The sequence below is a fragment of the Corylus avellana genome, chromosome ca2 (assembly GCF_901000735.1).
Source record: "Corylus avellana chromosome ca2, CavTom2PMs-1.0".
Classification (NCBI taxonomy): domain Eukaryota; kingdom Viridiplantae; phylum Streptophyta; class Magnoliopsida; order Fagales; family Betulaceae; genus Corylus; species Corylus avellana.
The window spans coordinates 45001683-45025925 of NC_081542.1; the positions used below are offsets into that span (position 1 = coordinate 45001683).

Sequence of the window (24243 nt, forward strand, 5' to 3'; positions counted from 1 at the left end):
TCTAGTACTTAGTACTATCACTACAAGTTAAATATAATTATGCAGGGATGTATGCCAGATCTCTATGCATTGACTCAGCTATGACAAATCACGTTCACAATCATTTAATTTTGTTTTCTTGTATAAAGATTAATTAGATGAGTAATAGTTAATTGATTAGATTACTAATTATGAGTGTAGGAGTCAAAGATAATGTCTATTTTCAAGTGATGATGGCTATGTAAGATTCTTGTGACGTTTGATTTAGGAGAGCTGATCACGCACTTCCTCAACTATTTCATTTTTCTAAATAATGAAGTAGTGAGTTTGGTGATATTCCGACTTTGCAGTGGTTTATGGTTTTTTTTTTCTTATGCTCTTTTTGGGTTTCCACTCCCTTAAAAGACGTTTTCTAAGATTTTATTTATATGAAACCTTTAGAGTAGTTATTGGAGATTTTCGGTCTGTCTTTCATTTTCTTCTAGTTCATTTATGGGAGCAAATTAGTGACCGATGACGAATGAATTATGATATATTTATAAGAATTGTTTGATGATAGAAGCAGCGAAGGAAATTGTGTTTGAGAATGTGCTTGTAGCGGAGATGAAAAAACAAGAAAATTACTGTCTAGTTGAAAAAATTCTGATAGATTGGGTTGGGCAGTCGTCAGAGACCTGATTCACTAGAATATGCTGCAAATTTGAAAACTGATTAAGACAGTGATATTCAAAAAGTTAAACAAAGCATAGATCAGATTTGGATTGAAGAAATTTTTCATTGTATTTATGATATTGCTTTATTAGAGCAACATGATTTATTTTTATGAAATGAATAAATAATAAGCATTATTATCAAAAAAAAAAAAAACAAACAAAAAAAAAATTATAGCAAAAAATATTACCAAAAAACAGAAAAAGAAAAAGAAGCTAAAACTCCTTAAATGCAAAGGGACAACCCTATTACACAATATCTAAATTTTAAACAATTGACAAGTCGCTGCAAATCAGAAAGTCACCCAACAAGAAACTTCTCATGTCCAAACAAAATCTAAGGTATTTTTTTTTTGTTAATCCATATTATTAATCACGTGTTCAATGACCATGAGCTTTATTTTATTTGTCCACAAAAAAAAAAAGTAAGAATGCAAGGAAATTATTGGAAATCTTTTTCTAATTTGTCCAAATAACTTTTGAAAAGTACGGACCTTTACCCTTCTTCTCCGGATAAAAAAATGTTACTGAACCTAATCTAGATCATGTCCTTTCTGTGGTTTAATACGACAATTTGGTGTTAAAGAAGGGGAATCCCCTGTTTTTCTGTTATCTTTTCCAATGAGTGCAGAGAAAGGCAGAAAGGGACCAACATGCATATAAGTTAATGCAAGGTGCAGAGAGGACTGTGAGGTCAAGTTGAAGACTCGCACAGCTTCTTTTTCAGCATAGAAAGCGAAGCTTCTCTTTTCCATCATTATTACCCTCTCGGAATTCTTGCTTCTTTGTAATACCCATCTCCCCAAAAAACAGAGACACAGAGAAACAGAGTGAAAGAGAGAGAGAGAAAAAAGAAAAGAAAAGAGAGATGGAGTTTGAGCTTGAAGACCCAGTAACAAGCTTCGAAGAGCAGCAATCTGATAAAATCTCAAATCTCTTCGCCTCTGAATCTGATCACATGCCCTCACAGAACTTCTTAAGCAGCTTAATGGACAGTGATTTCCACGTTTCTCTTCGCTGCGAAGCTATTTCTTATATGTCACAGGTAAATGGGTAACACTAAATATCAAATTTTCTCTATCTTCTTCTGCTGATATAGATTTGTTCCACTTCACAGTTCACCAGCAACTTGGACCCGTTCATTCCTTACCTTGCTGTCAATTACATGGACCGGTTTATTTCAAAGAAAGAAATCCCGGTAATAAATTATCTGGTTCTGAATCTTGTACATTGTTTAACTGCCTTACAATTCTAAGACTCCAAAAAGGGAAAAAAAAAAAAAAAAAATCGATTCCTATACATTCTCGGAAACCAAACAGAGGATAACAAGTTGTTTAAAATATGTAAACCCATTATGGAAAACAAGTTTGTCTTTTTGGATATGCAGGAAGGAAAGCCGTGGGTGCTGAGACTCCTTGTAATATCTTGCCTCTCTCTAGCAGCAAAGATGAAGAACACGCCCTTCTCGCTCTCTGATTTCCTGGTAATTTATCCTTCTTGTTTTTTCCTTCTTCTTTTTTTCTTCATAATTTCATGGACTACAACTGTAAGATAATTGGAAGTGAATGTTTGGGATTAACTAAGTTAATCATAGGAACTTATATTTATCAATCCTTAAACAATGAAACAGAGAGAGGAAGGTCATATCTTTGACGCGCAGGCAATAAGTAAAATGGAGCTTCTCATTCTCGATGCTCTGGATTGGCGTATGAGATCAATGACACCTTTCCCATTTTTGGACTTCTTCCTATCTTTATTCGAACTCAAAGATCCACCATTGATCCAAGCCCTCAAATGTCGAGCTTCAGAGATAATCTTCCATGCTCATAATGGTACTACTTTTCTGTTTCTTTAATGTTTTTGGTTAACAACAGCTCAATATCATCAGACTCTCATTGCTGATTTCATTGCAGAAGTCAAGCTTTTAGAGTACAAACCATCGATAATTGCAGCATCGGTGCTTCTTTCCGCCTCTTACCAGCTATTCCCATTGCAATTTCCTTCTTTCAAAGCTTCGATTTTGTCTTGTAAATACATAAACAAAGTAAGTGACCATTTGTTACATATATATTTTTTTTTATAAATTAACGCTATTCAGTAGGCTGCTATGCAGTAGAAATAATATGATCAACGATAACTTCTTAAAGCTGATTTTCGCTAATAAGCAATCTGTTAAATATAATTACTCTGCTTTTTGTTTTTTTCCATGCTTCTTTGCTTAGCTCTAAGGTTGTGGGTTGCAGGAGAACTTGATGAATTGCTTCAATGTGTTGCAAGAAATGGTGGTGGTGGTGATGGTGGAGGGGTACGAGTCAATGGTAGATGCGGAGTCGAGCACAAGGATCCCAACGAGCGTACTGGACCGTCGTTGTACAAAATGGGAATTTAAGAACATCGCCACCACTGATACCACTGTAGTGCCAGACAAGAGGGAAATCAAGCGGCGTAAAATGAATGGCGTCTGCTGCCAGATCAAGCAGAGCTCAATGGAGTGGAGTGAGGCAAATAAATGAACTGCTCGAGGTCTCTGTATCACTCTCATCACCAAAACAGGACAAAAGGAGGAGAAATGGAGGGCTGTGAATTGAAGTATTAAAAAAAAAAAAACAAAAATCAACGGCTCACAATGATGAGGCTGATTCACCAATGAAATTTTATACTCCTTCTCCTAGTCCTTTGTCTTCTTGAATTGGGCGAGTTTGGTTGTGTCCCTTGAAAACGCAAGAACTCAAGTTCATTTCGTGGTCAACGCATGGTAGAAATTTAGCAGAAAGTAATAATTGCATTGAGTAATGGTGGGAAAAAAATTAACATAAACTTGTGTGTGTGGACAAGAGAGAAACAACGTTGTAGACACGCAGCTTTCTTGAAGATACTAGGATCTTTTCTTTTTTGACATAAAAATACCAGTATCTACGTCACAGATGGAAATCACCTGCAGAAATAGCAATTTCAACAAGTTATGTAAGAAAATTTATTCCACCATTTATTTTGACAAGGGAATTTTCAGTATAATTTCTTATGTTATTTGTCTAAATTGAGCTATGGGTTATCTATATTTTTTATTTTTAGGGTTAATAACTTTTTTGGTACAGGTTTTAATGTTTTTATTTTTTCTCCCCTAAGTTTTAAAAAAGACAAATCTAGTACCTCAGATTTTGGAAAAGACTGAATCACCACTTCCGTTAATTTTCGTCTATCCCAATTAACGGCAGGGGGTGGCCGGCTACCTCCAGTTTGACCTTAGGAGCCACCCCCAAGGCCGGTCTGGGAGTGGCCAAATCACCCCCAAGGCCAAAGGGATTGACGGAAATAAATTGAGGTCGTGATTCAGTCTTTTCTAAAATCTGAGGTATTAGATTTGTCTTTTTTAAAAACTAAGAGGAAAAAAATAAAAATATTAAAATTCAGATACCAAAAAAATTATTAACCTGTTTTTTTAAAAGCAAATAAAGGTTACCAAACTAGAAAAACGGCTAAAATATCAACATGTTTAGCTCTAAAGGATTATAAATAATCTCGAAGGGACTATAAACGACTCGACCCTTTAACTCTTAAGCAAAGGCCAAAGAAAAGATGTTGCTTTGGTATGGCTTAAGCTTGGGTTGAATATATGCTTAGTGCATCAAACATATGTTTTGACACTTCTTTGTTGGGGCCCCTGAATTCTGAATCTAGGAGAGCCTTGCGTTGGGAACTTCATATGCTGGGACCACATAGGTGGTCCAAGAATCCAAAAAGAACTCACATTTTCATTATCATCTCGTACACTTAAAAGAATTCTCCAAAATTGAGATGGTTTAGGTTACACACACAGAGACCATTTTTCTTTAATATTAATTAAATAATTAAATTTGTAATTTTTGTTTTCATATGATTGAATATAGTATCAAAATTAAGGTGTTAAGTTCCACTCTTGACTCTTGTTTCTATAATTCATCTTCAATGTCAATTGAATATTTTATGCGTTGTATCTCAATTATTCAGATGGAAATTGAGCACACATTTGAGAATGAGTAGTAGAATATTAATTAATTGATTAAATTCACCTTCTCATTTCAATTGAATATTCTATGTGTTAGGCCCCACTTATTAAAGATGGGGTTCAACCCACAAGTCCGGAGTATTAGAAGATGATACTTTTATCCCACCATTATTCTACTTTACTCATATCTTAGTGTCAAGTAGTCCTTAGATTTTATTTTTATTTTTATTTTTATTTTTTAAACAAGGTTGATCCAAGGGCTATTTGACACTGTTACATGACCAAGGTGGGATACTTGTGAGATAAAAGTGTGATTTCTAGCATTTTTCTTAAAGTATTAACTAAATAATTAAATTCACAATTTTTAGTAAATTTAAAATTTTAAAATAATAGTGATTTAACACATTTAGTAGGAGTCCCCCGGGAATAGCTAAATCGGTTGAGGACCATGCCTTACTAGTTCGAATCCTGCTCCCCATTTCTCTCTCCTTGTACTGACATGTAAAAAAAAAAAAACACATTTAACGGGAAACAAAAAAAACACAAATTTTGTTTCCTCAAAATTTAGAGAAAGAATTTGGAACACAAAAGGGTGGAGAACAAAGATTTAGAATTATAAGGAAAAAATTCACTTTACCCCCCCTGAAGTTTGAGAGTTTTTTCAATTCGAACCCAAATGTTTAAAAATTGGTAATGTACATCCCTAATGTTTCAAAAATTTTCAATTCAGACCCCCCGTTACTAATTTTTGTCTAATTGGACGAAAATCATCCCACGTGCGTCTCACGTGGGTTTTTAATGCCCTCTATTCTAATTTTTTCCTCATTAAAACCTATGAAATTACGTAATTACTCTAGGTTTTAATGAGGGTAATTACATAATTTTATAGATTTTAATGAGGACAAAATTAAAATAGAGGGCATCAAAATTCCACGTGAGATGCACGTGGGATGATTTCTGTCAAATTAGACGAAAATTAGTAACGGAGGGTCTGAATTGAAAATTTTTGAAACATTAAGGGGGTATATTGCCAATTTTAAACATTGGAGTTCGAATTAAAAACCCCCTAAAATTTAAGAGGGGTAAAGTGAATTTAACCCGAATTACAAATTTCTTGCTTTTACATTTGACCTGAACTTTTGTTTTAAAACATAAAATTGGCTTTCTTCACAATGATATATGAAGATCAGCGCACCAATTGATGTGAAATGGCAGTGTACGTACAAGACCCAGGATCAGAATTTGATACTCTTTGTTTTATAAACCCTTTTTCTTTTTTTTTTTTAGAAAGTCTATGAGTCAAATAGTCAAAATGGTCTGGGCCTGACAGCATTGGGTTTTAAGAAGTAAATGGGTGAGGCCCATTACCAAATTTCTCGCCCGTGAAAGCCAGGAAGGATAATGATAAAGTTCATCATGTTGAGAAAGAAATTAATTCACCTCACAAATTGCTGGACTGAAAAATCATTCTTGTATGGAAAAGAAAGAGATAATTAAGTGAAACTCAAACATTCTTGATATATATATATATATATATATATATATATATATATATTGTTGTTATGCTCAAATTATGCTTGTTCTTCCATTTCTGTTCCCTTTCAAGGGCCAAAATAAGAAATGGGTGATAGGACTTGAGGACATATAGCAACATTACAAGTTACAATGTGGTACAATTTGGATACTGAAAATATAACTCAAACACTCCATATAACACGTAGAAGGGAGTTGAATATGTGTATGCCAAAATAATGCGGAATTTAAAAATAAGCAACCACATAATCATTCACAAAATATAATGAAAGAAATAAATCAATATTGAACACAAATGAAAACTTTTTGAATAACTCTTTAAAAGTAAAATCACTTCAAAGCAGACAAACTCAGGAAATCAATTTACCATAGATGAACGAAAATAAAAAATGTTCACACTTGCAAAACCTTTGAAGTTGAGTCGTTGATACTCTTTTGCATTAGACAAGTGACCCGTTTATCTACTACCACATTATTTCCCTCGTCAGCTAAAAAAATATTTTACTCGATCTTCTTTACAGGAACTTTGAGAGGCTAAAAGGGTTTTTTTTGTGCAAGCTAGAGTTGTGTGGTTTACAATAAACAAACTCTAAGAGAGGAATGCCATAATGACTCTTACACAAAAATAAACATCTCTTATCACAAGCTTTTATGACCTAAAAGTGTTATAAAAATCATGAGTAGTGATATATAGAACACCCAGCATGAGTGAACAGTACTCACGCTAGGTGAATAGTGATACAGGTTTTAAAAAAATTTCAAAAACAGTAAATCCGTACCGTGTTTGTATCACTGTTCACATAGCGTGATCACTATTAACTCATGCTGGGTGTTCAATATATCACTACTCAAAAATCATGCTTGAAGAGTCCTTAAATAGACTTGGAAAAGTAGGTCATCAAGCCAACAATTAGAATCTTGATATTTGCAGAAAATACCGTTAAGTTCGACACTGAATTATACTGTCAGTTTTACAAAGTGTTCTAAGTATACTTTGTGTAATTTAAATTCAAATTACTTTGTTGGACACTGAATTAGCAGGATACAAATATACAAGAAAAAGTTTTTTTTTGTAAGCGATGATCGATGCAAAATGCTTATGCGTGCTCTTCGTCTATGGCCGACCCGCGCATCCACTCTCCATTCTGATCACATGGGAAGAAAAAGAGTTTAGGACATTGGACTTGCTCCAAGTAACTCAACTTTGGAAACAATGCTTGCAGTTTTCCCCAATTCATCTGAAGCTCTGGCAAGTACTTCAAGCGTAGAGCTCTAACGTTCTGTGGGTGATATTCCGCTATCCGCAGGTCTGAGAGCTGCTCTCCTTCCCTTACATAAAGCTTCTTCAGGTTTTCCAGGTTGAAGAGATTGAGCCAACACGGCATCTCAGAACCAGGTAAATACAGGAGCCCCAATTTCTCCAAAGAAGCAGGGGAAGGGGTTGGTTTATTTGTCGCCTGAGCCGCGGAAAAAGATGTTCTCTTCGAACATGACTTGATACTTTCCTTTATGCTAGAGGCCCTTGCGATTGTAGTATTGGGTGAGGTGTAAATTCCTGACCATGCCACTGATAACGACCGGAGGCTTTTGATTTGTGGTAAAGAACGCAGCTGTTCTTCCGCTTTACCATACTCTCTCTCTACATGTATGAGCAGCTTCCTCAAATTTTCCAGTTTCGCCAAATCATGCAGCTTACAACACTCTACTCCTTTCTTTGGTTGGCGAACCACAAATCCTTTAAGAACTTGTAGTTGTAAGAGCAAGGCAATTCCCTTGGGCATGTGGCTAATAAAGTAACACTCGGACATGTCTAAGTGTGTCAGCATTTTGAGTGAGCCTATGCCGTCAGGAAGTTTCTCTAAATTATGACACCCATTGAGGTTCAGGATCCTTAGATTGCAGAGTTTGCAAATTGCATCTGGAAGCTCTATGATTCCTGAGATTCCCCTAAGGCTAAAGTACCGAAGATGTTTCATCTTCTTCAACCCTTTCAAGAACCCACCATCGTCCACTTCCACGTGCTGCTGGGCAGAGGCCTGCCACCTACCCAGCTGAAGAACTCTCAAATACTTCATCTGAGAGAAAAAGTCCACTCTGAAATCAAGATAAGGCTCGTTTACATTGAACAAAGTGCGAACCTTTTCCTGCTTCAAATCGAAACTGTAAGTCAATTGCCGAAGCGAAGACCCTTCTACAGTTTTTACCAGGCAAACCCGCCGACTTTCACATAAATTTGCAGTTGGATATCCCTCGGCATCAAAACAGAGGAACCCAGCTCTCTTCGCAAGCGTAATTACGGCACTGCGAATTAACGGGTCCATCTTGCAATTCTCTGATCTTGTTCTGCGCTTTTTGTGAACGGGCTCGATGATGCCTTTCGAGATGAATTTTTTAAAGAACTCGTTCCCAGTTTGCTCTGCTGTCTTATCTGAATGAATCCAAAAACGTAAAGGAAATTAGAGGAATAAAGAAAATAAACACAAACGGATTTTTAACTAGTTTTGTTTACAATGTCGTTTTCCTTAAGAAACTGTTTGCTCCTACTAAAAATAGTATGCAATAGTATTAACAAATATTTTTCCAACATACAAAGAAGCCTATAAAACTTATGTAGTTTAGTTACAATTTACACAAAAGAACCTAAACCCGAACATCATCAGATTTTCTATTTTAGCAAGAAACAAAAACTCTAATTTTTGTTTAAATACCGAAGGTATTTTAGAGAGAACAGAAAAAGATAGAATCAAACTGCAATAGACTATTAATAGCATTGAAAATAGCTAAATCAACCGTTAATCCAACCGTCACTAATTGCCATTCTAACCGTAACAATCTACCAACATTAATAAACTGTTAATTTCGCCGACACTTAATTCTGACCATTAGATTTAATTATAATCAACGATTATTTAATTACAATTGTTAGATCGTAATGGTTAGTGACAATCATTTAAACACAACCGTTAGATCAAAGTTAATCTGATCTTACAGTTGACTTTATTAACAATCCAATAAATTCAACAACTGGATCTACCTAGCTATGAAGCATCCAATGGTCAAGATCAAGCCATGAGATCAAATGATCGTGACCATCCAACATTGAATGGTCATGATCAAATCACTCCAAGCTCCAATGCTTCGTGCCAAGTGCGCCATCAAGGCGCCACTAGTGCTCACTACCACGCACACGTGCTCGGTGCTTCAAACCGTGCTAAAATATATACGTGAGTGCATACATTCAAGCATTGCTTTAAAGCAAAGGCTTGAAATGTATTGGGGACTTTATAAATGTCAACTACGTATCCTTTCTCCTTTTCTCACGTGGAATGGTCTTCATTTAATACAATTTAAAAACCTCCCATTTAAAACATTCTCAAACCAATATATATATATATATATAATTTTGAAAATTATTTTGCAGGTGGATATCCTCCACTACTCGGGGATATCAAGAGAGAAAAGAGAGACCGATTGCTACCAATCGGCCTCCACTACTGGGGATATCATGAAAGAAAAGTTACCTCCGCTACTAGGGGAGTCTATAAAGCCCTCGCCAACCCACCAGTGGACCAATACTTTCTTCTTTATGACAGCGTTTTCAGGGAACACTGAGAAACAGAGCAAACACATCTTTGATGTAACATCTAGATCGTTGTAGATCGCCTCAATCTCTTTCTTTGATCTCTCCTTGATCATTTCATCGATGATGTTTTGGTCTGGCAGATTGATCGGGGATTTGGACCGATCCCTCATACAAAAGCTGAAACGTTTGAAGCTTTCAGAGTATTCTAAATTAACTGAAGAGAATTCTGGGGGTGAAAAGATTTGGCTCTTTAACATTGAAACAACACTGAGGGTTTTTTGAAGCTTATCATAAAGGAAGTTGCCTCTGCAGGATTCTTGTTTTGTTTCTGTTTCTTCTTTGAAGGCACCGTCCATGCTCTGCATAATCAACCCTTCGATCTCCTTGTTGATGTGGTCTTCCCATTGCTTTACTCTCCCACACGCCCTTTTGATGTAATTGAGATTGTCCAGGATTTCATCAAACATGCCTTGTAATTGTAAATCACTGAAGCAGAAGTTGTTGTCAACTACTTCTGAAGTGGGAAGGAATTGCTTTCCGTTGGATAAATGGTGTCGAAAATCCGGCATGACCACGTCAGGGAATATATGAAACGGCATCGTCTGCCCGGATTCCAAGTATAAAAGAAGATCCAGAGATACATAACGCGACATAGAAGAAGACATAGTTGAGGTTAACGAGAAGGAATGACAGAAACGGAGTGAATGAACAAAATAATGAGCTAGCTCTTATTCCCAAGAAACAATGAAATGGAAGAGAGAAAAATGGACCAATTGCCTTCAGTTGACTGTAAAGATTGAAGAGGACAATATTGAGCCAATTAATTAAATCCAGATAACTCAAATCAGTATCGAAGGAAAATGAATAGTATCTGCAAGGAAGCAGTCGCGAAAGACAATCCTATTGTACCCGGAAGCTAGCTGCATGTCGTGGAAGAGAATAGTATATATGTACAACAGTACAAGGAAGCTGTGGAGTTTCACGAAAGACAAATTCTAGTCAATAAAAACCAATATTGACTTGGATTCTTAAAGAGAAATTCCAAATCACGATTCCTATTTCATGTTTTTATCCAACATTAATAAATATTGATGTAATAGGCTGAAGCAATTTTTTGTTTCAGGCTCAGGGAAAAAATAAAAACAAATATTTATTTTTTGTTTTTATTTTCATTCAATAATAATAACCTATAAAAATCAATTTTTATTTACAATATATATTAAAATATGTTTTTTAATTTTTTAATTTTTTTTTAAAATTATAGTTCTAACAAAGTTTTGGCGGTGGTTGGGCATGGAGATTCACTATTCAAGTTTGACGTCCAACTTATAACTAGTCAAACAAAAAATCAAAAAGGAAGATTTACCAAACACCGCATAGCCCTACGAAGACGCTTGGGCCTATGTCTGTTTTCACCGGTGGGGCCCAACTTGAAATTCTTATAGACGTGTGTAGAACTTTCTTGTATACACTGTATAGTGGGGCCACGGAACAGGATGGTACTGAGCTTCCCTGCGCAACGCAATTCCATCCTTGGAGGGCCCTTAGATTTATTGGATATAGTTTTATATCGTGTCTTTTGAATCCCTGGTCTTGTGTTGCACAAGACAAACTTATATTTATGTAAATCTTAAATGTCCTGCTGTCCTGATCAGTAGTACTTTTATTGCCTTGAGGATCTATGTTGATATTTTATTTATAGTACTCTAATCATGCAATGTCTGAGTTTGGCTTCTCTCCTTATTTCTCCAAATTGGGGATTGTTACATATTATACTTTCAATCATTTTTTAATTTTTTTTTTTTTGTAAATTTAATGAATTTATCATTGATTTTGTGAACTCAATGAGTTTCACAAAAATTCAATGGTAGTTTCGTTCATTTATTATACAAAGATGATTGAAATAGTGATTTTTTTAAATTGTTTTTTTTAAAAAAAGAAATGCTAAGTGTTCTGATCTTAGTATTAGGTGTATATCATTTTTTAGAAATTGAGTGAGAGAAATAAAATTTTTTACTTTAAAAAATATATATCCATCTAAAAATAAGAAGGAAACGAGAAAAACATGTACCAATTCCATTTTTCAAAAAGAATTTAACTTGCCGATTTTTTGGGCTTTGTGCATCAGTATCTGAATCATAGAATTAGAGATAATAATTAGTTGGTGCTTGGAAGTTGGAGGAAACAAAAGATGGGTAAAATTAATAATTAGCAATACTGTCTGTATTCATGTGTCTCTTTTCTTAAGAATTTTACAACACAACACAAGTTCACCTCGTATCATTTGAAGCAAATCCGAAGAACATGAACTACAATAATTCATCTTTATTGTATTTAAGCCAAGATCCAATTAGCAATCTGAAACAGTTTGCCATAGAGGAAAGATACAGGCCAAATCAGGAATATGAGCAAAAAAAAAAGGAAGAAGCTTTGAAAGGCATTAATGCTGTTGTGAATTGCTAGCTTCCGATAAAACCTATTTTAGCCTACTTCTGGGGGACCATTTTGGTTCCAGCTTGGCGTTCCTGCTCGTAGAACTGTGTTCCCAAGCCTAGATGATTCATCAGTAACCAAATGAATGTCAAGAGTTCCCCACCCCGACTGGGTTGCTGTGCATGCACATTTGGTCTACAATTAATGGCAGCATAAGACATCAATTCCACCCAGACTTGGCTCATTAGCTTCCATTTGCTTATCTCCAACCCCGAGAGATCATTTGCCAGCCTGCATGCATCAAAGAGCAGAGATTTACTTTTATTTCCCTTCACAACAATCGGTCTGAATTTCGTTTTCACTTCAAGGATTTGTTTACAGGCTTCAGACTTTTCCGATTTAAATCTCCTGCCAAAGAATCTCTGGGCTTCTGCACAAGTGTCCTGGAGGACTATTTGCCAATTGCCCAACACAGGGGTCATCAAAACAGGTTTCATGACAAGAAGATAAAACATATAATCTGAAAGTAGTTTGCATATTTCTCTACTTTTGGCATCAGCCTCAGATTTGATTTCGGTTTCCTGCAGAAAGCAGAGTTCGGTAGCCAAGTGCCAGAGGAGAAGGCTTTCCGCGTATTGATACTCCACGATCCTCCATTTTACCTTGAAATAGATAGCTCCAGAATTCTGCAGAAGAGCCCAATCACCTCTTTGTGAACATGCATCCATGGCAGCTCTTAAGTTGTTTGCAGTCCGAGATTTCATTCTCAGCTCCTCAAAAATGAACTCCTCCAGATCTCCACTGACCGGCCCTGAAGATGAAAAACGCCAGATTTTCACCTTCTCTAGAATTTCCTTAACACCCAAATAAACAACCAAAGTGTCCATCCATTTTGGAGCATCATTATTCAAGCAATAGCTTATCATATCATACTTGGAAACAGATCTAGACCACCTTGTTCTTGTCAAAATGATTTTTGGAATGAATTTTCTCCAGCTTCTCCTCAGGGCAAGGAGGGTCCTGTCAGAAAAAATAAGCATCAACACGGATATGGCCTCGAGGCCTAATGCCCCAATGAGCAAGGCATAAGTAAGTCTGACATCGAACTTATTATCACCAAACACAAACCGCTCCTTAATTGAAACCACCACCAATGCTGCTAGGATTAAAATAAAGCTAAAAACGCGGAACAGGTAGCCAGTTGGGCAACGAACAACGTTAACCTTGGTGTGGAGAACCTCGTACATAAAATTGAGCTCATACTCTATTAGTCTGAATGCTTCAGTGGCAGTTCTAGTGAGAAAAAAATCTCTGCTCAATTCTCTGTCTTTGGAGCTCAAAAGAAGGCCTACAATAAGTCCCTTGAAGATTTCAAAGAGGCGATATGCTTCTTCCAGTAACTGAATTTCTTCTAAGGGCTTCCAATTATACACAGGATTAGCCCCAACCTCCGGGGTTTGCATTTCCATCTCAACCGTCCTCATGGACGAGTATATTTCAATGGCCTGTTTAAAGTCAGGCCCAGGGTTTGGCTCCGGCAATACTGAATATCCGAATCGGCTCAAGCTCGCAAGATAGAGTGCACGCGTCCGCTCAACGCACTTGATAGTTCCCACAACAAACACCATTGTAGTGGGAATCCATATCTTGCTTTGATCAGTGAGAGACTGATAGAAGATGTAAGCAGTTGCCAGAACCTGAAATATGAGGCCCATCAAGTGCCTCAGCCAAAACTCATTGTCTTCGAGAGAAAACGAAGTGATCTTGTCGGGGCCGCCAAGATGCAGCAAAAGAAAGGAAGCCCAGAATGCCATGAGATCCTCTCTCCCTTTTGGCTCACAAGCGCCTTCTTGGCTTTTGGAGATGAGCCCAATGGCGAAGGTAGCAATCCAGTCGCCAAGCAAGTATGCCAGCCATATGAACATGAGTAGCAATTTGCTCCTTGTCCGTTTTCTGAAGGGCGGCGCTAAAACTAAAAGTGCCTGGAGTAAGAGGCTTAAGATAATAAAGACCCGGAAATTCCATGCCTCCCATAGCCTCTGGACAATTTTAGGGATAGGGAGTTCCATAGCTAGCTATCTCTCCCTCCTTTTGGTTTAGTTTATTTCTTGATCACCCACTAATTGCCCTGGTTAAATAGGCCATTAATTTTGACAACATTCATCGTCGTCGCAACGCGTTGCAAGATCTGGTGATCAACTGATCAAGTCAAGTCATTTACTACAAAAGCAACTCAATTCCAAGGAAAAAGAGTAGTATCTGCAAGGAAGCAGTACTAGAATCCTATATTGACTTGGTTTCTTAAACAGAAATTTTAAATTACGACTACTATTTCATGTTTTTGTCCAGCATTAATATTTTTGAAAAAAAAGAAAAGAGAAATGCTAAGGGCTCTTATAGTATTCATGGTGTCTTTCCAACTGTGATGTGACTTTTAAAATCATCATTGAATTTAAGATTATCATTATTGACTTTTAATTTATTGATGATTTTAAAAGTCACATCACAGTTGGAAAAACACCAAGAGAATACTAGAAGAACACCTAACATTTTCCCAAAAAAATTAAATCAACTCTCAGCTTTGTTTTTGTTTTGTTTTTTTTTTTTTTTTTTGATTTCGAAAATACAAAAGTTAATTTTAAGTGTACATGTCACCAAAGCATTTTGGAGTTGTTATAAAATAAAAATATGATTTATAATATTATTTTTTGTTATAACGTTTGTTAGAATTTTTACTTTCAAACCAAATTAAAACATTAATAAACAGTGTCTCCAAGAGGTAGTTCAATCGGCTGGTACCACGCCTAATGAAGTGAAGGTCACTAGTTCAAATCCCCTTTTCTCCTCTTGTGTGGACTTGTCAAAAAAAAAAAAAAATTAATAAACAGCTCAATACAAAATAGTACTCTTAAAAATATACAAAAATAATTTTTACATTTAGGTTACATTATAACAATTTTCTTTCAAAACAAACACATCAATACCCCTAAAATACATTTACAAACGTAAGTAAATGTAAGTCTTGGTCTCTCTCTCTTTTTTTTTTTTTGAAAGTGATATATAGAAAATCTCCATATTCCATTGAATCTTTCCTGCAAGCCAAAGCACGTGTAAGTCTCGGTCGTTTTTTCCTTCGGTTTTCTTGTTTTTTTTTCTTCATAAAAATGGATGGGAAAGTTGTGGATAGAATAAAAATGTTGAACTTGATTTTTGGAAAAAAAGAAAAAAAAAAAAACCAAACAAAAGATGACTGGTACGTAGCCAGCGAGAAGCCGACAAAAGATAGTCGCTACTAAAAAAGAAGCCAAACCTCTCTTGCCAAACGACCCCTCTATCGTTTTCATATAGACGATGAGAAGTATATATACGAGTCAAGTACCAGAAACAGATGAATTGTGAAGTCTCGAGGAAGTGAAGGAACTGAACGAAGGTTGTTGGATATCATATTATATTGAGTGAACCTTGGGAATATTCTTAATTTAATGGGTCCAAAATTGATTTTTGATTTTTGATTTTTTATTATTATTATAATAAAAAGGATCGAGTTAATATATGGAGTTGTCCCTTCAACTATTTCTTAGGAGACAGAATGAGTTTGACATGGTCCCCTGGTAAAGTGTAAACAGCAAATGAAGTGTTAATATTGATCTCGCTTCATAGCATTATTAAAATGTACTTTCAATCTTTGTGTATATTCATTAATTGTAAACTTCCGATGGTGGATTATACTTGAGGTTTAAGAGCACTCCGTGTGAATTCAAATAAATATGCTTTTTAATTCAATATTCTATGATACCCATTTGTCATGACATTTCAGGATGCGGGATTCACCTGCTTGAAACATGCAGGCTATACAATTAATCTATTTTTTATGAAATTGTTCAAAATTTATATGCAATTCGAACCGTCAATTATAAGAGGTTCGGATGCAAATAAATGTAACTTGGATTCATATTCATTTAGACCAGTCAATAATAGTGTTAGTCTTCGGCCTTCTACGTACAGGTCTCAATTCCCATTCGACTTTTTCCATTGGTCCTCCAACACCCACCTTCTTTTTTGTTTTATTGTTTTTTTATTATTGTTATTTTATGTTAGAGAAATCGAGTGGATCTAATATTAAAAACTACTTAAGCATTACACTCTACATATATGATATCAGATATATAAAGATAAACTTTTTCTTTTGCTAAGACTCTACCATGTTCCACACTCCAAGATAAGGTTTCTTTTGCTGAGCAGTGGGCTACACCATTTAAATATTGTCTAACATGATTTATCTTTCAAAATTTGTACGCCATTTAAAACCTATGAGCCTCCTTTATAATATAACCATAACAGGCGTTGCCTTCTAGAACCATCCTTTAAAAGCCTAACTCTTGACAAAATTGAGCAGCCCTAAATACCGCCATTGTCTCCACAATATTAGGCTCGATGATAAAGTCTTTTGGTGTTGAAAAATTGTTAACACCTCTTCCATACTATCTCTTACCATAACATCAATGCCCTTCTTTTTTTTTTTTTTTTTTAATCCACGGCTGTATTTCAATTGACTTTAACAAAGTTGTCCTTCGGGGGGATTCCCAACGAAGATCCTTTGTAATCTCCCTCTTTATTTTTTCATTTGTCCAAGAATGAGCTTGTCGATAAACCTCTAATGATTCAGATGCACTCTTAAGTCTTAACCATTGTTTTGAAAGGGCTAATCTTTTTCCCAAAAACCAAGGTGTTCCACTTAGCCATAAATGTCAAACTACCACTGCCATGAGTTCCATATCCTCTTTATCCAAATAATGATAAAGCTCCTCAACAATGAACATGAATTCCTCATGCACAACACTCATTTTTTGGATCTTGCTGCCACACATATTCGATATTTCCTATGCAGTGGGACAACTCCACAAAACATGTCTTAGAGTCTCTGCCTCAATTCCGCAACTTGGACATATATAAAGGATCCTCCGTGATCTTTCGGTGAAAGAGATTAGCTTTTGTGGCCTCTTTCTTATGAAGAGTTAGAATATTTTATATTCTTTGTACTACGTTTTTATTATTCTTTTTTTTTTTTTTTGTTCTTTTTTTCTTTTTTAAAAAGGTTAATTCTTTTTCTTATTTAGTTTTGATTTTCTTGTTTATCATACTTTAATCTCAATAAATAGAGATCATTATAATGTAATCATATACATTAATATATTCAAGATGTAATTCTAAGGATTTCATCAGTCCTATTCTATATTTCTACAAGAGAAATATTAGAAAGTACATTTATATTTTATTATTATTTCATCTTGTTGGAATCAGCAAAGACGGATGCGAAGGAGCTAGTATGGGCCAGGGCCCCTAGGCTTGGATATATATTTTTCTTTTTCTTTATAAGGATTTATTTCAACAGTGTTTGGGACCTTTGGCCTGTTTGGCCCCTAGCCGCTTTAAAGTTTCGGCCCTAGAGAGGCGGTGCTTGGCCCGCTAATGATAAACGACGACGTGGAGAATACTGCAGGTTTTTGTGCACTGAACCGCCATCTGTACACTGGCAGTTGCCTCAGTAGACAGCAGCTACACCTCAACCTCTCCGTGCCAAGCTCCATGGCTTTCTCTCCGGTACCCTCTCTTTTTCATTCTTATCTTTTTATTTTGTTGTTAGTTCGAAAAGGTTTATATATTCTGCTTGAGAATTTATTTGTCTATTGATTAATACAACATTACAAGTTTACAACGTTGTACAGTTTGGATACAAACCAAGACACAACAAAAAGATATTTGGAAGTGAATGCAAAATGCTTATGCTTGCTCTGCTTCTGCTGCAGGGCGCATCCACTCTCCATTCTCATCACATGGGAAGAGACAGAGTTTAGGACATTTGACTTTCTCCAAGTAACTCAATTTTGGAAACAATGCCTGCAGTTCTACCCAATTCATCTGAAGCTGAGGCAAGTACTTCAAGCGTAGAGCTCTAACGTTCTGTGGGTGATATACCGCCATCCGCAGGTCTGAGAGCAGCTCTCCTTCCCTTACATAAAGCTTCTTCAGGTTTTGCAGGTCCAAGAGCTTGAGCCAATCAGGCATTGTAGGACCAGGGAAATACTGGAGGCCCAATTTCTCTAAAGAAGCAGGGGGAGATTTAGATACCGGAGTCGTGGGATCAGGTGTTCTCAATGAACTTATCTTGTTGATAATTGGCTTCATGCTAACGATCCTTTGGATTGTGGATTCGTTTCTGGGAGTGGATGAGTTGTAAATTCGTGACCATGCCACTGATAGCGACCGGAGCCGTTTGAATTCTGGTAAAGAGCGCAGCTCATCTTCTGCTTTATCGTGCGTTCTGTCTACATGGATGCCCAACTTCCTCAAATTTTCCAGTTTCGCCAAATCAGCAAGCTTGCAGTACTGCACTCGGGGCCTTGGTTTACGAATCACAAATCCTTTAAGAACTTGTAGTTGTGAGAGCAAAGCAAGTCCCTTGGGCATGTGGCTAATCAAGTAACACTCGGACATGTCTAAGTGTGTCAGCAATTTGAGCGAGCCTATGCCAGCAGGAAGCTTCTCTAAATTATGACACCCATTGAGGTTCAGGATTCTTAGATTGCTGAGTCTGCAAATTGAATCTGGAATCTCCGTGATTCTGGAGATCCCCCTGAGGCTAAAGTACCTAAGAAGTTTCATGTTCTTCAAGCCTTTCAAGAACCCACCATCCTCTACTTCCACAAGCTGCTTGGCGGAGGCCTGCCACCTACCCAGCTGAAGAACTCTCAAATACTTCATCTTTGAGAAAAAGTCCACTCTGAAATCAAGATGAGGCTCGTTTACATTAAACAAAGTGCGAACCTTCTCCAGATCCAAATCGAAACCATACGTGAACTTCCGAAGCGAAGACCCTTTTACAGTTTTCACCAGGCACGCCCTCCGACTGCTGCAGAAATTTGCAGTCGGATTTCCCTCTGTATCGAAACAGAGGAACCCAGCTGTCTTCGCAAGCTCAATTACAGCATAGCGAACCCACGGCTGCATCTTGCAATTCTCTGAGCTTGCTCTGCGCTTTTTGCGAACCGGCTCAATGAAGCCTTTGGAGATTAACTCTTTCAAGAACACGTTCCCAGTCTCCTCCGCCGTCTTACCTCCGCTACTCGGGGAGTCTATAAATCCCTCGCCGACCCACCAGTGGACCAATACTTTCTTCTTTATGACTGCGTTTTCAGGGAACACCGAGAAACAGAGCAAACACATCTTTGATGCAACATCTAGATCGTTGTAGACCACCTGAATCTCTTTCAAAGATCTCTCCCTGATCATTTCATTGACGATGTTTTGGTCTGGCAGCTGGAAGGGCATTTGGTACCCATCCTTCATAGAAAAGCTGGAACGTTTGAAGCTTTCAGAATCCAAATTAACTGAAGAGAGTTCCAGGGGTGAAAAGATTTGGTTCTTTAACACCGAAACAACACTCCGGGTTTGTTCAATCTTATCTTGAAGGAAGTTGGTTCTGCGGGAATTTTCTAGTGCTTCTGTTCCATCTTTGAAGGCATCGTCAAAGCTCTGGATAATGAACTCTTTGATCTCCTTGTTGACCTTGTCTTCCCATTGCTTTACTCTCCCACAGGCCTTTTTGATGTAAGTGAGATCATTCCGGATTTCCTCTAACTTTCCATGTAAATCACTTTCTGAAGCAGGATGGAATTTGGATAAATGGTGTAGAAAATCCGGCATGACCACGTCGGCAAATATATGAAACGGCATGGTCTGCTCAGATTCCAAGTATGAAAGAAGATCCAGAGATACGTAACTCAACTCAGAAGAAGTTGGATAGGTTTTTCTTGACATTGTTAACGTTAACGAAAGGGAATGACACAATCTGAGTCAATGAACAAATTATTGAGCTAGCTCTGATTCACAAGAAACAATGGTGCGGTACAACTATATGAAGAGAAAAAAAAAAAAAAAAGGACCAAGACCCTTCAATTGACTGTAATGATTGAAGAGGACAATGAGCCAGCTGCCTTTGGTTGGTTGCAAAATGGTGCAGACAAAAGTGACCCAATACATATTCAATTCGTCTCAGCTAACACAGCTTGAATATACCCTTTGCACAGTCTTAATTATGAGCCACCTTCAATTGACCGTATAGATTGAAGAGAACAATGATTGACTGCAAAATTGTGAAGACAAAAATACCCTAGATCTTTGAATGACCGATAGCAATGCCAGAAGAAAAAAAAGAAAAAGGAATATATGGTCCTACATGTTCCAATATATTTTCCTTTCCGATCTTGGATAATAAAGAAAAGTATTATTTGTTTCCCTTTATATATTATATTTATTTTGTGGATCTAGAATATTTTTAATGGAAACAGTAAAGTATTAAAGAGCATCAAAGGAAGATAGTTCTACATATGGGAGAAAAATCCTTTCTATTTGATTTGAAATAAAATTGAGAGCATTCGGTTAATGCATTTAGGATAAGTAAAATAGAGATGATCCGTTTCAATATAATAAGAAAAAGAAAAAGTTAACTTGACATTTATAAGATCCACCACGCATAATGCAATTGCTTTACTTTGGTGTATACACTTGTGTATGGTGTGATTCTTGCGAAGCATCTGACGCACGTGTGCTTGGCAATGGTGCACTTAGCATCAAAGCTCGGAGCGATCTAATAATAACCCTTCAATTTTGGACGGTTAAGGCCAGGACCATATGACGGTTATTATTAAATAACCGTTAATAATTATTTAATCTACCAATCAAAATTAGTTCTTTGCAACGGACACATATAACTGCTATTCTAACACTATTAATAGTATATTGATGTTTTTCTCCCCAACACGTTGGACTCAAAACAAAAATTTAGAGTCTCTATTTCTTGCTCGAATAGAAAATCTAAGGATGTTTGGGTTTAGTTTCGTTCTTTTTTTTTTTTTTGGATTTCATTGTATCCAGAAAAAATATTTGTTATAACCATTTGCATGCTAGTTCAGGTGGAGACAAATAATTACTCAAGGAAAGCACCTTAGAGCAATTTCAATTTTCTGCGCTTATTAGTTTTCTAATAATCTTAAGAATTAATCCGTGCTGAGCCTGAATTTTGCTTCGAAGCATCTCCAGCATATGCTTAAAGGGTTGATAATAACTATAAATATTTGGGTATTTACCTATTATTAATTCTTTTTAGTTTCCAACAAATGCTTCAGAATAATTTTTTTGGTTCTTTAACTATTATTCTCCTCTCGGAAAAAACTCATTGAAGTTGAGTGAAAATTTTGCTTTTTTGGTTCTTGTTCTGTATTCCTCTGTTTCTTAATCTACTTAAGAATCTTACAACACAAGTTCACCTCGTATCATTTGAAGTAAATCCGAAGTACATGAACTACAATAACCAAGATCCAAGCAAGCTGAAACAGTTTGCCATAGAGGAAAGATACAGGCCAAATCAGGAATATAAGCAAAAAAGGAAGAAGCTTTGAAAGGCATTAATACTGATGTTAATTGATAGCTTCTGAGTACCTATTTTAGCCTACTTCTGGGGGACCATTTTGGTTCCAGCTTGGCGTTCCTGCTCGTAGAACTGTGTTCCCAAGCCTAGATGATTCATCAGTAACCAAATGAATGTCAAGAGTTCCCCACCCCGACTGGGTTGCTGTGCATGCACATTTGGTCTACAATTAATGGCAGCATAAGACATCAATTCCACCCAGACTCGGCTCATTAGCTTCCATTTGTTTATCTCCAACTTCAAGAGATCTTGTGCCAGCCTACATGCATCAAAGAGCACAGATTTGCTTTGATTTCCCTTCACAGCAACTGGCCGGAATTTCGTTTCCACTTTGAGGATTTGTTCACAAGCTTGAGATTTATTCGATATGTATCTCCTGCCAAAGAATCTCTTGGCTTCTGCACAAGTGTCCTGGAGGACTATCTGCCAATTGCCCAACACTGGCGTCATCACAACAGGCTTCATGACAAGAAGATAAAACATATAATCTGAAAGTAGTTTGCATAATTTTCTAAAATTGCCATCAGCACTAGGTTTGATTTCGGTTTCCTGCAGAAAGCAGAGTTCGGTAGCCAAGTGCCAGAGGAGAAGGCTTTCCGCGTATTGATACTCCACGATGCTCCATTTTAGCTTGAAATAGATAGCTCTAGAAGTCTGCAGAAGAGCCCAATCACCTCTTTGTGAACATGCATCCATGGCATCTCTTAAGTTGTTTGCAGTCAAGGATTTCATTCTCAGCTGATCGAAAATGAACCCCTTGAGATCTTCCCTGACCGTCTGTGAATGTGAAAAACGCAAGATTATCATCTTCTCTAGAATTTTCCCAGCACCCACATAACCAACCAATGTGTACATCCAATTTGGAGGATCATTCAAGCAATAGCTTATCATATCATACTGGGAAACAGATCTAGACCACCTTCTTCTTTTCAAAAGGATTGCTTTCGCTGGAATGAATTTTCTCCAGCTACTCTTCAGGGCAAGGAGGGTCCTGTCAGAAAAAATAAGCATCAACACAGATATGGCCTCGAGGCCTAATGCCCCACTGAGCAAGGCATAAGTAAGTCTGGCATCGAACTTGTTCCGAAACACAAACGGCTTCTCAATTGAAACCACCATTAATGCTGCTAGGATTGAAATGAAGCTAACAAAGCGGAGCATGTAGCCAATTTGGCAACGAACAACATTAATCTTGGTGTGGAGAACCTCATACATGAAATTAAGCTCACACTCTATTAGTCTGAATGCGTCAGTGGCAGTTCTAGTAAGAAAAAAATCTCGGCTCAATTCTCTGTCTTTTGAGCTCAAAAGGAGGCCTACAATAAGCCCCTTGAAGATTTCAAAGAGGCGAGATGCTTCTTCCAGTAATTGCATGTCGTCTAACTCGATCGGGTTTCCAAAGGGCTTCAAACACTTTTCTTCACTTGTGGACAGAGAATCCATAGGATTCCCAGCATCCGGGGTTTGCATCACCTCCACATGTGATGGAACCTGGACCGACCTCATAGAAGAGTATATCTCAATGGCTTCTTCATAGTCAGGCCCAGGATTTGGCTCCGGCAACACTGAACCCCCGAATTGGCTCAAGCTCGCAAGATACAGGGCACGCGTCCGCTCTGCATACTTGATAGTTCCCACAGCAAACACCATTGTAGTGGGAATCCAAAGCTTGCTTTGATCCGAAAGCGACTGATAGAAGATATAAGCAGTTGCCAGAACCTGCAATATGAGGCCAATCAAGTGCCTCAGCCAAAACTCATTGTCCTCAAGAGAAAACGAAGTGATCGTGTCGGGGCCGCCAAGATGCAGCAAAAGAAAGGAAGCCCAGAATGCAGTGGGATCCTCTCTAGATCCTCCCCCTTTTGGTTCCTCTCTAGATCCTCCCCCTTTTGGTTTACAAGCGTCTTCTTGGTTTTTGGAGATGAGCCCAATGGAGAAGGCAGCAATCCAGTCGCCAAGCAAGTATGCCAGCCATATGAACACGATAAGCAATTTGCTCCTCGTCCGTTTCCTGAAGGGCGACGCTAAAACTAAAAGTGCCTGGAGCAAGAGGCTTAGGATAATACAGACCCGGAAATTCCATACCTCCCATAGCCTCTGGATATTGTTGGGGATAGGGAGTTCCATACTATCTCTCTCTTCTTTTGGTTTAATTGCCCTGCTTAGACAATCACATTCATCGTCATCATTATAACTCCAGCTGTAAGCAACTCAATTAAACCAGATCACTCAAATCACGATCGAAGGAAAGAGAAAAGTATATTCGAGGAAGCTGTCGCGAAAGAGAATCGTATGTACCAGGAAGCTGTCGCGAAATGCCATATATAAGAAAGAAGTCATTGACAAGTCAACGCAAATCAATATTGTATTTTGTATATATAGTTAACACTCAGTGATGATAATGATCTACACTACGCGGCGTGCGTGAACAGTACCGCACGCCGCTGACGTGGCTGATGACGTGGCAGCAGCCACGTCGTTGCCTCTGGTTTTATAAAAAAAAAAAAAAAAAAAAAAAAAAAATATCAAAACA

General features: G+C 37.2%; 5 protein-coding genes across 6 annotated transcripts; 1 reads left to right on the forward strand and 4 right to left on the reverse strand.

Moving 5' to 3' along the window:
• Positions 1-1363: 1363 nt before the first annotated feature.
• LOC132171404 (putative cyclin-D6-1) lies at positions 1364-3684 on the forward strand. Of its 2 annotated transcripts, none has more exons than XM_059582711.1 (6): positions 1364-1734; positions 1789-1887; positions 2077-2172; positions 2320-2521; positions 2603-2733; positions 2933-3684. In XM_059582711.1, exons 1-6 carry the CDS (start codon positions 1558-1560, stop codon positions 3200-3202), a joined length of 975 nt encoding a protein of 324 aa, XP_059438694.1. In that variant the 5' UTR covers positions 1364-1557; the 3' UTR covers positions 3203-3684. The 2 variants fall into 2 exon arrangements, with proteins under 2 accessions (XP_059438694.1, XP_059438695.1); XM_059582712.1 differs by having other exon boundaries at positions 1807-1887.
• A 3620-nt stretch (positions 3685-7304) lies between these two features.
• Positions 7305-10455, reverse strand: LOC132169926 (disease resistance RPP13-like protein 4). Its single transcript, XM_059580864.1, has 2 exons — positions 9729-10455; positions 7305-8635 (listed from the first exon to the last, which is right to left on the reverse strand). Exons 1-2 carry the CDS (start codon positions 10453-10455, stop codon positions 7305-7307), a joined length of 2058 nt encoding a protein of 685 aa, XP_059436847.1.
• A 1821-nt stretch (positions 10456-12276) lies between these two features.
• Positions 12277-14292, reverse strand: LOC132169927 (uncharacterized). The gene has a single exon (XM_059580865.1). The coding sequence runs from the start codon at positions 14290-14292 to the stop codon at positions 12277-12279; it is 2016 nt and encodes a 671-aa protein (XP_059436848.1).
• A 3712-nt stretch (positions 14293-18004) lies between these two features.
• On the reverse strand, positions 18005-20041 carry LOC132169928 (disease resistance RPP13-like protein 4). The gene has a single exon (XM_059580866.1). The coding sequence runs from the start codon at positions 20039-20041 to the stop codon at positions 18005-18007; it is 2037 nt and encodes a 678-aa protein (XP_059436849.1).
• A 1690-nt stretch (positions 20042-21731) lies between these two features.
• Positions 21732-23837, reverse strand: LOC132169929 (uncharacterized). The gene has a single exon (XM_059580867.1). It carries the CDS (start codon positions 23835-23837, stop codon positions 21732-21734), a length of 2106 nt encoding a protein of 701 aa, XP_059436850.1.
• Between the last annotated feature and the right edge of the window lie 406 nt (positions 23838-24243).

Excerpts from the sequence above, each read along its gene's own strand:
- LOC132171404 (XM_059582711.1), top strand. The coding sequence starts at position 1,558 with ATGGAGTTTGAGCTTGAAGACCCAGTAACAAGCTTCGAAGAGCAGCAA. Across the intron at positions 1,735-1,788 it reads CTATTTCTTATATGTCACAG|ATTTGTTCCACTTCACAGTT; the intron begins GTAAATGGGTAA and ends CTGCTGATATAG. Across the intron at positions 2,522-2,602 it reads AATCTTCCATGCTCATAATG|AAGTCAAGCTTTTAGAGTAC; the intron begins GTACTACTTTTC and ends ATTTCATTGCAG.
- LOC132169926 (XM_059580864.1), bottom strand. The coding sequence starts at position 10,455 with ATGTCTTCTTCTATGTCGCGTTATGTATCTCTGGATCTTCTTTTATAC. Across the intron at positions 8,636-9,728 it reads AGACTCCCCTAGTAGCGGAG|ATAAGACAGCAGAGCAAACT; the intron begins GTAACTTTTCTT and ends GGATTCATTCAG.
- LOC132169927 (XM_059580865.1), bottom strand. The coding sequence starts at position 14,292 with ATGGAACTCCCTATCCCTAAAATTGTCCAGAGGCTATGGGAGGCATGG.
- LOC132169928 (XM_059580866.1), bottom strand. The coding sequence starts at position 20,041 with ATGTCAAGAAAAACCTATCCAACTTCTTCTGAGTTGAGTTACGTATCT.
- LOC132169929 (XM_059580867.1), bottom strand. The coding sequence starts at position 23,837 with ATGGAACTCCCTATCCCCAACAATATCCAGAGGCTATGGGAGGTATGG.